General features: G+C 38.7%; 2 protein-coding genes across 2 annotated transcripts; one reads left to right on the forward strand and one right to left on the reverse strand.

The window, feature by feature from the left end:
- Positions 1-58: 58 nt before the first annotated feature.
- Positions 59-9,919, reverse strand: ca12 (carbonic anhydrase XII). Its single transcript, XM_031870904.1, has 9 exons — positions 9,731-9,919; positions 9,368-9,388; positions 6,543-6,722; positions 5,317-5,459; positions 2,886-2,981; positions 2,744-2,807; positions 2,390-2,547; positions 2,166-2,292; positions 59-1,513 (listed from the first exon to the last, which is right to left on the reverse strand). The coding sequence occupies exons 1-9, from the start codon at positions 9,792-9,794 to the stop codon at positions 867-869; spliced, it is 1,500 nt and encodes a 499-aa protein (XP_031726764.1). The 5' UTR covers positions 9,795-9,919; the 3' UTR covers positions 59-866.
- A 1,155-nt stretch (positions 9,920-11,074) lies between these two features.
- Positions 11,075-14,960, forward strand: LOC116393995 (kunitz-type serine protease inhibitor bitisilin-3). The gene is made up of 6 exons (XM_031866754.1): positions 11,075-11,187; positions 12,270-12,461; positions 13,128-13,304; positions 13,460-13,504; positions 13,622-13,700; positions 13,825-14,960. The coding sequence occupies exons 1-6, from the start codon at positions 11,121-11,123 to the stop codon at positions 13,913-13,915; spliced, it is 651 nt and encodes a 216-aa protein (XP_031722614.1). The 5' UTR covers positions 11,075-11,120; the 3' UTR covers positions 13,916-14,960.
- Positions 14,961-15,296: the final 336 nt, after the last annotated feature.

Consider the following 15,296-nt stretch of genomic DNA (forward strand, 5'->3'; position numbering starts at 1 on the left):
ATATATATATACACACACACACACACACACACATACATACATACATATACATATATATGACTGAACATGTACAAAGACTATGATGATGTTTTAACTTCCAGGCAGTTTGGCACAGTTTGTCCCAGTGTATGCTGGCAGAGACTCCAGCCTTGTGTGGTCCTGAAAAAGACTATATTCTAAATGAGAGTTCACAGTAAAGAAATTTGCCATGTATCACTTCATGTAAAATGCTTTTATTGAAAATAGTTCCTTTTGTACAGCAGCTGTTTCATTCCTGGTTGTGAGTGGCATTTTGAAAGAAACAACAAATTGTCACAGAAGTCAGGGATGTGACATAAAGCGCTTATGCTCTTGCAAATCATTTTGCTTAAGCTGCATCTCTATATTGTGCAAGACAGTAATTACTATTCTAGCTCCACAATTATCATACTATAGAACTGTACTTGGCGTACAGGAGAACAATATTCTTTGCCAGACATTTAATGTACCGTATGTAGCTTGATGCATATAGATTTCAAAGCTTGGAATATGTGCGTGCGCTGTAGTAGTTTATTTTAAAGCACATGGCATGGCAAAATTATATGGACAGACCTAAAGCCCAAAGTGAGAATGTAAATGTTTCTCATTTTTGCTGATTTTATGACAAAAATCTACAATCTACACAAGACACTAAACAATAAGTATATTAACTCATACTACCATTTCTGTTAGAAATCATATTATCATTATGTGCTCATACTCGAAAAATATATTAAATGTGAAATGCAGAGTGTGGCTGGAAAATTAGTCTTTCATTTAGGGACACACAACTGATGACCGCTCCAGAAAGTGACATAATGTGAGTCACAACTATGTCAGGAATCTCTTTAGTCTTCCCACTCCATTGGCAAAAGCCAAGGATGTGGATAACCCCGGCTGTGTGGTTTCCTGGGAACAGTAGCAGTGGAGAAACCGCCGTACTTTGTCACTGGCACACTTTGCTTGATTGCTGTGGTAGTCTTTCTTTTACTGAAGGCTTTTTTCAGGGAGCGTTCTAACTCATTAGCTTCATCTGTTGGCCGTCCATGGAGAATGTGTCTGATAGTGGGGAGGGCTAGGTCCGACTTACAGTCCAGGTAGCTCTTGAGGTTGAGCTCAGGGAAAGCAGCATGTCTGAGAGCCTGAACCAGCTGGTCCTCAGCATGAGACTGTTTTTGCTGACGGTTAACTCTCTGCTCGAGTGAGACGAAGCACAGAGTGTCTTCAGCCAGCCCTAACTTTCCCACCGAGCAGTCGGCCTGACTCTTCTTCCAAAGGGATGAATTCAGCGTTTGTTGTTTGGATTTGTCCGGAGTCTCACTCTCCTGGTTCTTGAGGTCTTTGTTCTTGCCATGGAGCTTCTCTGAGCCACTTGGTAGGAGCTGGTAGAGCCCTTCATCAGCCAGGTCTGCTAGGTCACCAACCAGCAGCTGCTGAACAATTCGCTTCCTCGCGAGTGGAGATGTGACTGTAAGAGTACCTTGCAGTCCACTGCCTGCATCGACACACAGCCAATCACAGCTTGTTAAAAATCCCAGCCTATGGGATATTTCTTGGAACGACTTCGGATTTTCACGGCCAGCATGCAACAGCACTGTCTGCAGTGCTAAACTAAAAGCACAACAATCGCCTGCTAAATGCCGCTCATTAAAGCTAAAAGCAGAGGATTCCACACTGCCATTTCAAAACACATGTGCCATTAGAAAAGCATAGCTCTGAGTGGGAAGCTTTGAAAATGCAGAAAACATGCACATTCTTACCACACTATATGGGCTAAATACCATACATTGTGGTAAACCAGTCAACCACATAAAAGTAAGACTTTAAAGAATAATTTAAGGGCTGTAGACTTTTTCAGTTTGTCACAGGAGACGGATGATTTGTCGGGTCTTGAAAGATGGCCTACTTTCCACCAAGCTCATCAAAGTCAATCAACTTTAAAGATGATTAAGAAAGACATTAGAGTGAAAGCTCAACAACAAGCAGGTGATAGCAAACAAGTGTGACAGCCCTGAAAAAATGCACAAACATCATTCAAACCTGTCCTTTTGCTCTCATTCTTAAAGCTTTGCAGGGGCTACGTCATTCATGTGACTTTTGCATTGCTGCTCAAACATTAAAGCAAGCATTTTTAAGACCATACTTACCCTCCTTAAAAGAAACCAGCACAACTCGGCTGTCAGGTGGCTGTGTTCTCCTGTAGTTGCCAGTCAGAGACACAGGGGCTAAGTCTTGGGCAACAGAGGAGTAGAGGGATGTTGCCAGGGCCAGAAACTAAGGAGATACAACAAAACAAAAACATGTTCTCCACCAATTAAGGTCAAAACAATAAAAACATATTAAAATGTCTGAAAAAACTATTTAGGAGCACCTGTTTGTGAGATATTGTGACATGATTTCGGAACACTGTCCACAGGACACTGGGATAGCACGGGGGAGTCGTCAGCGACCCGTCGTAGCGGTAATACTCATCCAAACGTGCAGGCAGCAGTTCTCTGATGTTGAATCCGGGCACCTGCACTTTGTGGTCTGCCAGAGAGAAGTCATTTGTAACCATTTAACAACTGTTTACGTCAGAGTAACATCCAGAATGGCCACATGAATGACCTGATGAAGACTTTGAAGGTTCTGATCCCAAAACCGAGAAATAAAACGACATCACCAAGGTAGCTTCGTCACTAATCATACTCAAAACTACGCAAGAAAATCATCACTTTAGACTCACCTTTAAATTTGATACCGTTAATGAACCTCAGAAACTGTTCAAAGGCCGGATTGAAATCGCCAACCTGTATGACAAACATAGTTAGATGGTTCTGCTCCACAAGAAAATCACACATTGCCATCCCTCTCCCTTAGCATCTCACCTCAATCAGGACACCCAGCACAGCCAGGCCATCAGATTTGTCTATGGCCATGGATATAGTGGGATACTTGTCTGAATTGAAGTGTACAACATGCATCTGTGACAGAAAAGAGAAATGAGTCAAGACCCTGTGGAAGAAACAAATAATGCAATCTACACATGTAGGCAAAACCTCAGTGTGATTATTCTGTGTTTCATTTGTGCTTTTCTTATTCTCTTGAGAATTCAAAATTGCAAAACAGATAAACTTTTACAAGAAACAAGAAGTAATAATGTTGCCCTGGATACAGCGAGTTAGACTGTGGGAAGCAACGTGAGCCCTGTTTTATATTTGTTTACATACAAAGGAAAGCAACATATACAGTATTTGGTAAAAATACAATTGAAAGTTAAAAAGCATATTAGGGGAAACATGCCCTCGACACAGGACCAATGGCTGGTAATTGTTGAAGAAATCAATAATAAAGACAAAGATTTAAGTGGGTAAAATTTTATTGAATAACGTATCTTGCAGCTGTTTTTATTTTAAAACTAATTATTTTTCTACATTTTCTTTGCACGCAGAGGAGATTACACATTACAACTTCGTGCCATCTCACCGTCTTACATTTCCTTTAGATTTTATTTTCATGAAAACAAATTTGCAGCCAACAGCTGTCACTAATTATCACACTTGTTCCATGCACGGTAGGTGTATTGGATTGGATTGGATTGAAAATAGCAGGTGATGTTCAGGGGTTGTAATAGTTGTGGAACATATATGACAAAAGCACACAAGAGCAGGTGGTCTATTACAGCACATAAATAAATACAAGACTGTCGGTTATTTTTGTGACAGAATTGTGTTGTAAATCCGGTGCAACACAAAGGCATGGTATTGTCATTCTGGTCAAATATGACAAAATTGTCTGGGGAAAAAAAGTTGGACATTGCATTATTTCTGGGAAATGTTAAGTTTTCCATCATTCCATCCCTACAAACAACATGTCATCAAGAAACTGTGGTTCTGGAGTCTGGAGAGACTTGAAAAGATGCATGTTCTCAACGTGTCCACTCAGAACTTCAGGTCAAACCACAGCACCTTACATGTGGCTGTGAAGCCTGCAGCTGGGGCATGGTCACATAAAAGCACACAGGTTGTAACCATTTCTGTTTCTACCCACTGTAATTCAAATGACTCCAAATCATGTAAGAAAAAAGTCTCCTATTTTGGTTTATATCATAAAAGAGACTCTTATGTTAAGACTTTATTGTCTGCTTTACTTTGAGTTCCAAAGTAAATAGAGCAAACCCTGCTTACAGGGCTTGGCACATTAAATAGCACAGACAGCCACTTCTTCCAGAAGTGGTTGAAAACAAAAGCATATAATAGTCTGGTACTTTAATCTCTTTAAACCCTACAGAAATAAATCATGCTGTCATTCTGTACATACTGAGGCTGACTGGAATTATGTCTTTGCCTTTTAGAGTGTGCTATAATGAAATATGCTAATTTTATAGGTATGATTTATTTTGAAAAAAACAGCTATGACCTAAACTGTCCCCTCTTTATAATCTCAGAAGTCTAGGTTTTAAAGAATCCCAACTTGTTTACTGTTGAAAACTTCTGTGTCTCTGAAGTTAAAATGTGTTTTATACAAGCATTCAATTGTACTCGACAGTAAATCACATAAGATGCACGATAAGCGATTTCAGACTGTCAAGTAGATGTCGACTCATGGTCTGACACAGTGTCAAGTAACTAGAACAGTAATATATGCAACATGCAGATGTAGAGCTTTTGAGCTTGAGCGGCGTCTGTGAGCCTTGAAGAGAATCAGTGTCTCCCATTCCTCTGCCAATCAAATGTCACACCTTCAAGGTTTTAGATGTCCGGTACCAGAGATGCTGTCATCTGACGCTGCAGATAAGTGAAAGACCTGTTTAATTGCCGATAGCTAACCATATATTGACCTTTAACTTTTACTGAAATAAATGTTGCAGCACTACAGTATAAAGCGTGCTATTATAAGTAAATATACAGTAGGTCAAGTATTATTAGCAAAATGTACTTCAAGTATCAAAAGTAAAAGTACTCACTCAAAATGACACCATTTAGTGTTGCATGTACCACATATCTGCTATAGATATAGTATTACTTATATTGTTGGATGGTATATTCTATAATATTGCATTATATTGTATAAACCGTTGTACATGTGAAATCTTAATCTGCAAAGTAACTATGAACTATTAGTGTCTGATAAATGTAGTGCAGTCAAAAGTTCAGCATTTGCCTCTCAAATATAGTGTAGTATTAGTATAAAGTAACAAAAAATGGAAATACTCCAAAGAACTCGGAATTGTACTAGAGTAAATGTACGTAGTTAGTTTTCTACCTGCACCTTTTCCATCAATAGTGAGTGGTAAGAAGTGTTGTTTACTTTGTTTACCTCGGCTGCATACTGCTTACTGTTCACCATGTGTTCAGAGCCTGCAAGTCTACCGGAGGAGCCCCAGTGCAAATGAAGTTGAGCTGCAGTGTAACGATGAGGCAGGCTGGAGATGTGCATCTTAGAGGGCAGTGATATTTGCACTGTGGATCAAGAGACACCCCACCACACATAACAGAGCAGGGGAGAGGGTTTCTTCAGTTAACATCAGGGGATCAAGACACATCAACTTGATCTAAAGTGAGGGAGTCAGTGTGGCCCCCTCTGTGCTGACCTTTTGCAAAAGCTGTGTAGCCACGTTTAATTTATGGTACAGTGACGCAGGGTGCTTTCCACATGTTCGTCTGTGTGTGACGAATGTTTACAAGTGAAACAACTTATTTCAGAAACACGTCACGCTTATGATGCCACTCAGCTTGTGGCGTTGAGGCCAATTACCCATGCATACATAAGCATTTGTCTGGTAGTCTTTACACCAGCATTGCAGCAACACAAGGCAGACATTACATGCGTGTTTGGCTATACAGAGCTAATCACAGACATTTCACATATGCAGCTACATAAATGTAACATGTAAGAAGAAAACAACACAAGTTCTGCAGCATACTGTTTAGTGCCACAGGTTGAACAACATCACTTTTCTCTGTGTTTCTTTTCTTCAAACAAAACAGTCATTCATCAACTACAATTTAGTGGAATAATCTTATTCATCTGCCAAAGTCATCTATATATTTACTTTTTTTTTGTGGCACATAGGCATGGTTGTCTATGTTGGGATTTCTATGCGTTACGTATAGAAATTGGACATTAAACCTGGAACTGGTTTCTGTTGTTAAGATGCATCAGACTCAGTCGAGGCCGAACAGATGACTAATCTCTGTTCATATTTTCCCAGACAAAACATGAAGCGCCTTCTTTGCCTGGAAGGGCAGCCAAGATAATAAGAGGGTGCTTATGGAAAATTGCTGTGGCAGATGTACAAAGAAGATCCTCCTGTCATTTTCTTTAGGTTGACCCAGAAATTAGGCCTTAACAGCGAGAACAGACTCCTCAACGTTTATGTAGGACCATTTCCAATGAATACATCAGATCCCACTTGAACTTAAATATTTGCTTAGTTAATACATAGTTTTGTTACTTGTGATGAAATTAGTTTCTAATAAATTATCTTGACGTACTGTACCTTATTATGTATTTTGTTGATAACACTGATGACTTATACTCACCAGAATGTCCGTTATTCCCCAGTGTAAGCTGCTCATTGGGCAACAGGTTGTAGTTTTGGATCTCAATTGGGCGTAAAGTTGGGTCGAACCTCAGCAGCCCTGGCTTGAGATCTATTGGAGACTGGAAAGCTCCACCACAGTATGGATATTGCTTTGGCCAGTAGTGTTGTCCTTCTGGCCCTGCAACAGCATCAATAAAACACCTTTGGGAGATGTCTGGACCTTAATGTAACCCAAATGTAATTTTAATTTTTGAATTTGCTGTCCGGTGATATTCTAATCCTTCATCCAAAAAGTGTATTTCACCTCCGAATGCTAGCATTGTGCAAAGCATGCCCCAGTTTGAAGTTAAATATGGGATGGCTCCAAGGTGGACCAGGACTTGTCCTTGGCCTACTGAACATTGTATCTGTCATCAAAGTGAAGTATTATTATCTAATCACAAGGCGGCATGGGAGAGGCCCATGGCTTCGCTCTTGGCCCTTTCTACAGCAGAGTGAGAAGCAGGCTGTTGTTTGTGGAGTCTGTCTCCAAATGAAAGGTTTCCATAAAGCACAGGACACCAGAAACTGCCACATTTGCAGATGGAGTCATGCAGTTTACAAAGTGACCTCAGCTGCGTGAGGGTTTCTCACACAAGGCGCACTTGCCATGGGGATGATACAAGACAGAAAAAAAAATGTTAATGAGAAATGATGCAGAAAACATTAAGCTCTTAATTTCTCATATTTCATTCAGTGTATTGACTGAAGTGTGCTGGGCTTTTCATAAATACTGTCAGTGTAAAGTGAGGCTAATAGTTTGCAATGAATGGACCCGATCAAATCTGAAATAACATAATTGTAGCGGAATATAAGATGGCACGAAAGACCTTGAATGTACCAGAGCTCACATCACTTCTGCATATTTGCCACTGATTCATTATTTATCCAGAATTCATCAAAAACGCACCATTCACCATATGCCAGCTGACCGTGGTTAAATATGAATGATGCAGCATGAGGCCTGCCCCCACCCTGACTGTCCCTTCCCAGACAAATGTGGATTGATTGTACAAGACATGCCAAAAGGCATCAAGTGAAGCTATGAAATCACTGAATACTTGTTTGAAGCAAAGTTCAACCTAGGCAAACCCACCCTATAAGGAAGAACGTTACTCTTATGTGTCCACTTCATTTGCTGTTCTAATTAGACTCAGTCTGCCCGTTAATAATGGCCTTCAGTGGCCTTCGGTGGTCTTTGGTGGCCCTTTGGAGATCCTTGGTACATACATGAGTGTGGGTATTTAAAAGAAAATGGGATTGTTCCTATGAGGAAGGAATGTTAAATAAAAAGTCAATGGTTTGACATTACATCAGTGGTCATACTAAAAAAAAAAACAAGAGCAGGGTGAGAAAAACTACGGTCACCATCAACATCATATATTTTACACCAATGTTATAGTTCACTGTCTTGTCCTCTGCCACAGGGTGGAGTGTTGAGGTGGAGATAAATCGTATGACTCAGCTGTACCCCCATCAACAGAAAGTGCCACTAGTCCTAAAGACTACTGAGTACGATGACTATAGGCCTCTTGAGGGTTTTACTGTAACCAGGGAAGAAATCCACCATGCCGCACTTCAAATAAGGATGTATATTTATATATGTACAGCTTTCCTCAGTAGTCATCACCAAACTTTCCATTTTGACTTCTTGTCAATTTGTTTTCATTCAAATTGCAGATTCTTCTAAATGTTGATGATTTTGTATTCTATTAAGTATCATGCACTGTATTCATTTTTGGAATGATCCAAGTGTTAACATTTAAACGTGTAAATGGTTTTGGCCAAGTACAGCACAGGGTGAATCATCATTTATTTTGCCACATTGTTATGGTGTTCCCCTGTACTGACACATACATTTTCAAATTTCCCATTCTAATTTTCTATTGCTTATTTAGGTGGGTTTTCTGTCAATTTACCAAATTTTCACAAAGAGGAGACGGACAGCTTTGTCCGTAGAATCCACAAAGGGCCATTTTCTGGATCAGCCTCTCTCAGATGTCTGAATTAAACAAGTATAATTTCCTCCAACTATAATTATTTGAACATAAATTACTGTGCAGAGAAGTAGCTATTTTCTTATTCACCCCTTCTGTGCCTGTGAAAGAGTTTGCACACTATCAAGTTAACTTTATAAGACGACAGTTGATTTAACCAATGATATAGTCAAAAGTGTGTTTAATATCTGTCCAAAGAATTAGTTAGGACAAATGCATTGAATTGCTTCACCTGCTAACTTGTTGGTTTTAACATTTATTCCTGGAGAGCAACAGACTTTCAAGAGGCAGTGTGACACAATGACACGAGGTCTCTGAGGACAGTTTATGGAAGCCATAGTCATGGTTGCCCATAGACATTAAGACATGAGACAAAGGCACTTATGAAATGTTGCAGAGTCTGTACTTAACATTACGGTTACACGAGGTGACAGGAAGGATGTCACTACAGGTTGTCTTTGGAGGTCAAAGACGGGTCACTGAGGTTTATTTCCACTTGATCAGAAAGCTATAGATTTGTAGCTCTTTTGTCTTTCTGTGTGGCGATGTCAGCTCAAAGCAAAAATAACATCCTTTCTGACTCTGAGGTACTGACTCTCGGAGAGTTGCATCAAATTTAATTCTAACACTTGATTGTTTATGGTAAAGGATAGAATACTACCACGTCATAACTTCTATGTCTTCAACTTGATACAAGTGCACATGGACTGGTATTGCAAATGCACCGAAGGTTTTCGAAAAGATTTCTTTACTTTATATATTATGTGGAAAATATTATAAGACTTACCACTGTACGTCCATTTGGCAGCTGAAACAGAAAGAAAAAATATATTTTTCTCCCACTGTAAATTAAAATATATCAGAATAACTGCACTTCCACACACAGTAAAGGGTGCAGTATAGTAGTAATATATAAATAAAACAAAAATTAATAGAAAACAATTAATTTGGGGCAGACATTTAAAGTTTTTATTTCAGAGACAAGTGTCAGTCAGAGCACGTGCAGGTGGATGAAGACATCTGCCATTAAGCATTTTGTTCACAAATTGCTAAATGGCCAAAAATATTTTCTTTTTTCAACACATCTCTAAAAGTGCATCTAAAAGTTACATCCTAACAGGTTACTTTCTCCACGCATCAAAGATCTTACCATGCAGTACAGCCAGGAAAGTCATCAATAGTGAAACGATGGGTGTGAAGCTCAGAAAGTGCATCTTGATCCCCTCAGCCCTCCCTCGTGCGATAGGCAGACTGATGTCAAGCCGGTGCAGAGCAGGAGCTTGGAGCACCAGAGCACGAGCCTTCAAACCGGCTTTTATAGCCTACTCGTGTTGCCAGCGCCATTGTAGCTCGCGCTGACGTCATAGCAAAAACAAAACCAGCCTCCAGAGTCATCGGAGAGTGACAACTTAAGGCGGCGACCGCATCAAAACGACGTCAATCATCTTGGGCTCGAGCTGCCGCCGGCGGACGAAAGATGTGCACGCTGAGCCGCGTGCACGTGCGCCGGTGTTGTTACAGGGAAATGTGGTTTAAAAGAAAGTGAGGTGTGTGAGGGCGCTACAAGACGCACCTGCACAATAGGTGTACAAGCAACCTATTTGTGCTGCCTGCCACTATGAAAATGTGTAACCCTATTGAAGTGGTAGGGGTCACCATGTTTGATAAAAAAAAAAAGCCCTCATGCAACATGGGGCAACAAGTCAAAGTAAACACTATGAGGCACATAATTGGCTGAAGAATATTACAAATAGAATGCCTACAAAAACAATACACCCCAAACATACTAACCACGATACATTTACAGTCCTGTGTAGAATTTATTATAAAGGCAGGAAATAAAGTGCAAGACACAGAACATCTCAATAAAACAGAATAAATAACTAACTCAAAACATAAATCGTGACACATGATGAGGATTATCACAGGTTAAAGATGAAAGTCTTACGATGTGACAATGTAAAACTGAAGTGTTTCAGCCAAAATGAAAAATAAGAGGATAGAGTAATTCCCTGAGGTAACTCTATGACAGGAGGGTTTTAACTTTCCAAAAATGCTCTTTAATCAAGTCCTCTGCAAAAAGTTAGATTGCATTTGGAGTCATTTAAATTGCTTCAGGTAATTTCATTTCTGATGCAAAATCACCATAAAATTACAAAAATAAAGTTAGTCAATATGCTAATCTATGCTACTTTGTGTGTGCTGCTGTTGTGCAGCAGGAGTCATCTTTAAGCCTGATTGTTACCTGAATGAGGCGTAAGGTGTTTTAAACATAACACCCAACAATAGCAATATTAACCCACGCTACTGCATATTATCTGCATTTGGAGCTAGTTGGTTTCGACCTAATATAAAAGCCCTCGTACGTACTGTATGATAAAGATAATAAAAAAGAGGAAGATATCTTTCCCTGCTGTTAACTTTTGTTTCAGTGGCAGTTGTCACCATTGAGGAAATATCGGTCCAAAGGTCGTGACAACCCACTCTGGTTTACAACCCTCACTCACTCCGGTGAAGACAGAACAAAGGCAAGCAGCAAGATGAAGCACCTGTTGTTTTTGGGGATTGCATTTTCTGCATTCTACATCAGCCATTCGAATCCTCCAGGTACATCAAACTGTTTTCTTCTCAATTTAAAATAGTAACCAAAGAACGTTTTATAGACCAGAGGTGTACTTTTCACACAGACTCGTCTTTCGTGAAGAATTATCAAATGTTTGCGTTGTGTATTGTTGCTTTTTTTTAAAAACATAACTGCAAAATATTATATTTTATTCACCTTTTATATGATTGTCAATGTTTTTCACTTAAACATAATGTTTCTGAAACTGAATCAAGGAGAAAGCGTTTTGGTACCTTCAGATCAGATCAACATGGCGGTTTCATTGGCGGAAGACAAAATAAATTAGGCGGAATCTATCCAGAACAGTGATATTCAATCAGGAAACAATAGACTTGATGGGGAAAAAAACATGTTTCAGTAGGATACATTGTATAATTCTAAACTGCATATCTCAGCAAGATATAAGTGTATTTTACCTTTTTACTGACATTATCTTTATGTTGTAACTAGCAACTAAAGCCAACAATGATTGTCTTGAGATGTGACCAAAAAAAAGAAGAGATGGTACTTACTGTACCTTTACTCTCCTGGAAATGTTATTTTCACACTGCTAAAGGTTGTGCTAAGCTGACTGGGCAATTCCTTCCTCTATAATTCTAAACTTTTAAACACTGAGATCATTTCTGTCTGAGCCTGAGCATGATGAGCTGTCGACCTGCAACTTCACTTCACCTCACAGCTTTGCAAATTATCGCACACCCATGAATAGCCACATAGTTACTAAGTTAGTTTCCCTCAAAAATCAAGTGTATTTTTGGTTAAAAGAATTGTTTGAAACCACTTCCCTTCAGTGAAATCTATGAAGGGCGGGAGGGCTGAAAATGTACCTTAAATGAAACTCTTTATTGCCGTCATAAAAAGAGGGAGTGGGTATCTAGTGATGAGATTAGTTAAACATTAGTTATGTGCTGATGATGCTCGGTGAAACACCTATCATACAGAAATTGTGCAATGGTCAACTCACCAGCTTATTCTGTAGCCAATAGTTCTTCCAACCACAAAACCAGAGCATCACCTTTTACAAACAAAAGTTATCTGACTAACAGTGTTTGTTATCATCCAACAGATTTCTGTCAATTGGCCCCTGAAGAAGGTGAAGGTTCAAGCTTTACCTTTTCAATGTATTATGACCCCATCAAGGGTCAGTGCAATCCTTTCCTTTACAAAGGCCAAGGAGGAAATGCCAACCGTTTTGAGAATGAAAGAGAGTGCATAAGGAACTGTTCTGTCAATGCAGAAAACATCTACCCCATGGATGGTAAGAGGGTTTTAAACACTATTCGCGAAATATTATTAATTAATTCATTAATTAGTAATTCATCTTGATTCACTGCTCTGTTTTAAATATGCAACCTAAATAAAGGCCACCTAAATGTGGATTAACCCAGTCTAGAGAGAAACGCTGCCCTTCTTCCTGGCTGTAAGGACTTTGGAACATGAAACTGCCTAATGAGGAAGAGTTTTATGGCCTAAAGGACCAAGAGAGGAAGGGCTTCTTGAGATCTGCCTCGACCAAATTATTATCATGTCTAGGACCATGTTCATTATAAGACGGCAAAAATCGACATGATATCAATGCTGATGCTATTTTTATGAGTCAATTTATAGACCCAGAAATTGTTGAGTTTTACTTTTGCCCCCTTATTACATTATGTCTTCAGAGAAAAGACACGTGTCAGCATGAGTGTTAGCAATGCGCCACCAAGTGGTGGAGGAGTAGGACAAAATGTGAATAAATGTGCAGAGGCTTTAATATACTGCTGCATAAAGTTTCAATCATCTAATTATGTGCTGTTTAGTTGAGCAATTTTAGACATGATCAATCATATTTGTTTTTTTTTTAAATGTATTTATTAGTTTTACTGAAAAACTGCAACCCCTGTAATGACTACTTTCGAATGGGGATGATGTTTTCTCTTCACAGTATCCCAAGCCTGCCACTTTAAAAAGGCCATAGGTGATTGCAGTGGTCAGTATTTGAGATACTACTACGATTCTGTTCATGACAAATGCAAAAAATTCCTCTGGTCTGGATGCATTGGAAATGGAAACAGGTTTTTTGATCAAGGGAGCTGCAACTCCACCTGTGATGGCATCCACGGTGAGCAATAATCTCTCTCCATTTGCTGTTAATTATACATGTTGAAACATCATTATGTCAATACATGTTTTAAAACTAACGGGTCAGTGATGACACTTTAAAAAAACATGATACATATTTTTCATCGTGTTGATGTCAATTGTTTGGGTTCTAAGATGATGGTGTGGAAGAAGAGGAAGACGAGCCAGACACTCCTATTGGTCAGTAGATAACTGTTTTTCACTCATTTTACATCAGGCTCTAAGTTGCAACTGTCTGCATAAAACTGTTATTATATACTTCTAGTGTTGAATCTATTTACATGTGCTCTTTAACAGCCATCATCTGTGGAGTTCTGCTTTCTGTCATTATTGCCGCTATCTTCATAACTGTGATTGTCTTGACTGTTCAGTCAAAGTAAGACTATTTTTCTTTGTCTTTATAGTTTTACAGAAATAATTCAAACTAAAAAGCAATAACATTCCTTACACTTAATGGCCACTCTACTGTAATTGCATTCATATTTTTTGTTCTTCTTTAGGAAAAAGAGCCCCAAAATGAAGGCAGAAGGGAAAAGTAAAGACATCCAGTCTGGCTCACCTCTTCAGGATAAGGCGATTGAAATGGCATAGAAAATCATGTCACCTTGATGGCAACATTCATCAGCTTGGTTGTGTATTATAACTCTAATAGTCTTGATACCAAACATAACTGATTGCAACATTTAACTTCAATTTCGATTTTTTTTACTGACATTATGTACAAGCCATTACAATTTTGTTGTTTCATGTTTTGTTTCACACACAACATGTGCAAAGTGATGTGTCTTAAGTTGTGTTATTTCCTGGGAACTTTATACTGTACTTTCATTTAGCAATTTAAATAAATCTGATCAGTCACAAGTGTTATCAAAAGCAACCACAGCGGTAACGATTTGTCAATTAATTGATCTGTTGATTTAACTGAAACCATTTGAATAATTGATTAATTGTTGAAGTCCTTTTTCCAGGAAGAATGTCAACGGTTTCCTTTGTTGCAGCTATTCAGTTGTGAGGATTTCCTGCTCTGCTTTGCCTTATGTGATAGTAAACAGAATACATTTGGGTTGGCGGACAAAACAATTTGGGATCCAGGAAATTGTTTCTTACAATTTTTATAGACCAAATGATTCACTGAGAAAACAGTGGGCGCATCAGTTATTAATTCAATTCATTGTTTAGTGCTGCACCTGAAGTTTTGAGAAATATTTCCTTTAGAAGCATCTCAGTATTTTTTTGATGACAAACGAACTGCATCATTCAGGTACTCATCTGCTTTTGCACAATTACCTCAAATGCTTTCTAACCATGCATTTCAATGTTTCCAAAATATAACTGCATCATCACCTGGCTCAAAGATTTGTTGAAAACTATCTGAAGTCTTCTGAAGACACATGCCAATTCTAAACCCAACACATATATTTAGAGGTGTTTTTGTGAAGTGCATGCCCACTGCATACTCTGTTATTATCTTTTCCGGCTCAGCATTTGTGAATCTTTTGTTTTAGGCTGTAAACTTCTCAACATAATAGTGTCAAAACCAACCTGTCACATCTTCCTGAAATGTGTCGCTGTTGTATCAAATGTTTATGCTCATGCCTTGTATTTGGGATATAAAAGCAGTTTTGCATAAGAATCACTGGAATGTCTTATTTTATGGGAAGTGTTTTGCTTTCTCAACCTTGAGGTTGTTCAGTCATACATATTTGAAACATCTTGTTTTTACATACACATTTTCAAAAGCATTCATGCGTTTTGTAAATATAATATATTATTACTTTGTTGTTAAAATGGCATTACATTTGGCAAAAAAAAACAAAAACATTATGACTTGTTTAGGACTCAGGACTTGTTTTGAGTTGTCTGTCTTGACTTGGGACTTACTTGTGACTTTCAAAACAATGATTTCTCACCTCTGGTATGAGCACCCAATATTATATTATGTGATATTTGACATAGCCAATAGTCTGCATAT

Source organism: Anarrhichthys ocellatus, unplaced genomic scaffold (genome assembly GCF_004355925.1).
Source record: "Anarrhichthys ocellatus isolate YVR2014 unplaced genomic scaffold, GSC_Weel_1.0 scaffold2, whole genome shotgun sequence".
Classification (NCBI taxonomy): Eukaryota; Metazoa; Chordata; class Actinopteri; order Perciformes; family Anarhichadidae; genus Anarrhichthys; species Anarrhichthys ocellatus.

Bases quoted from the DNA above. Each gene is read 5' to 3' on its own strand.
- LOC116393995 (XM_031866754.1), top strand. From the start codon at position 11,121: ATGAAGCACCTGTTGTTTTTGGGGATTGCATTTTCTGCATTCTACATC. The intron at 13,505-13,621 runs GTCAGTAGATAA...GCTCTTTAACAG, and splicing joins CGAGCCAGACACTCCTATTG to CCATCATCTGTGGAGTTCTG. The intron at 13,701-13,824 runs GTAAGACTATTT...GTTCTTCTTTAG, and splicing joins GTCTTGACTGTTCAGTCAAA to GAAAAAGAGCCCCAAAATGA.
- ca12 (XM_031870904.1), bottom strand. From the start codon at position 9,794: ATGCACTTTCTGAGCTTCACACCCATCGTTTCACTATTGATGACTTTC. The intron at 9,389-9,730 runs GTAAGATCTTTG...TTTCTGTTTCAG, and splicing joins TTTCCTGGCTGTACTGCATG to CTGCCAAATGGACGTACAGT. The intron at 2,548-2,743 runs GTGAGTCTAAAG...TCTCTCTGGCAG, and splicing joins TAACGGTATCAAATTTAAAG to ACCACAAAGTGCAGGTGCCC.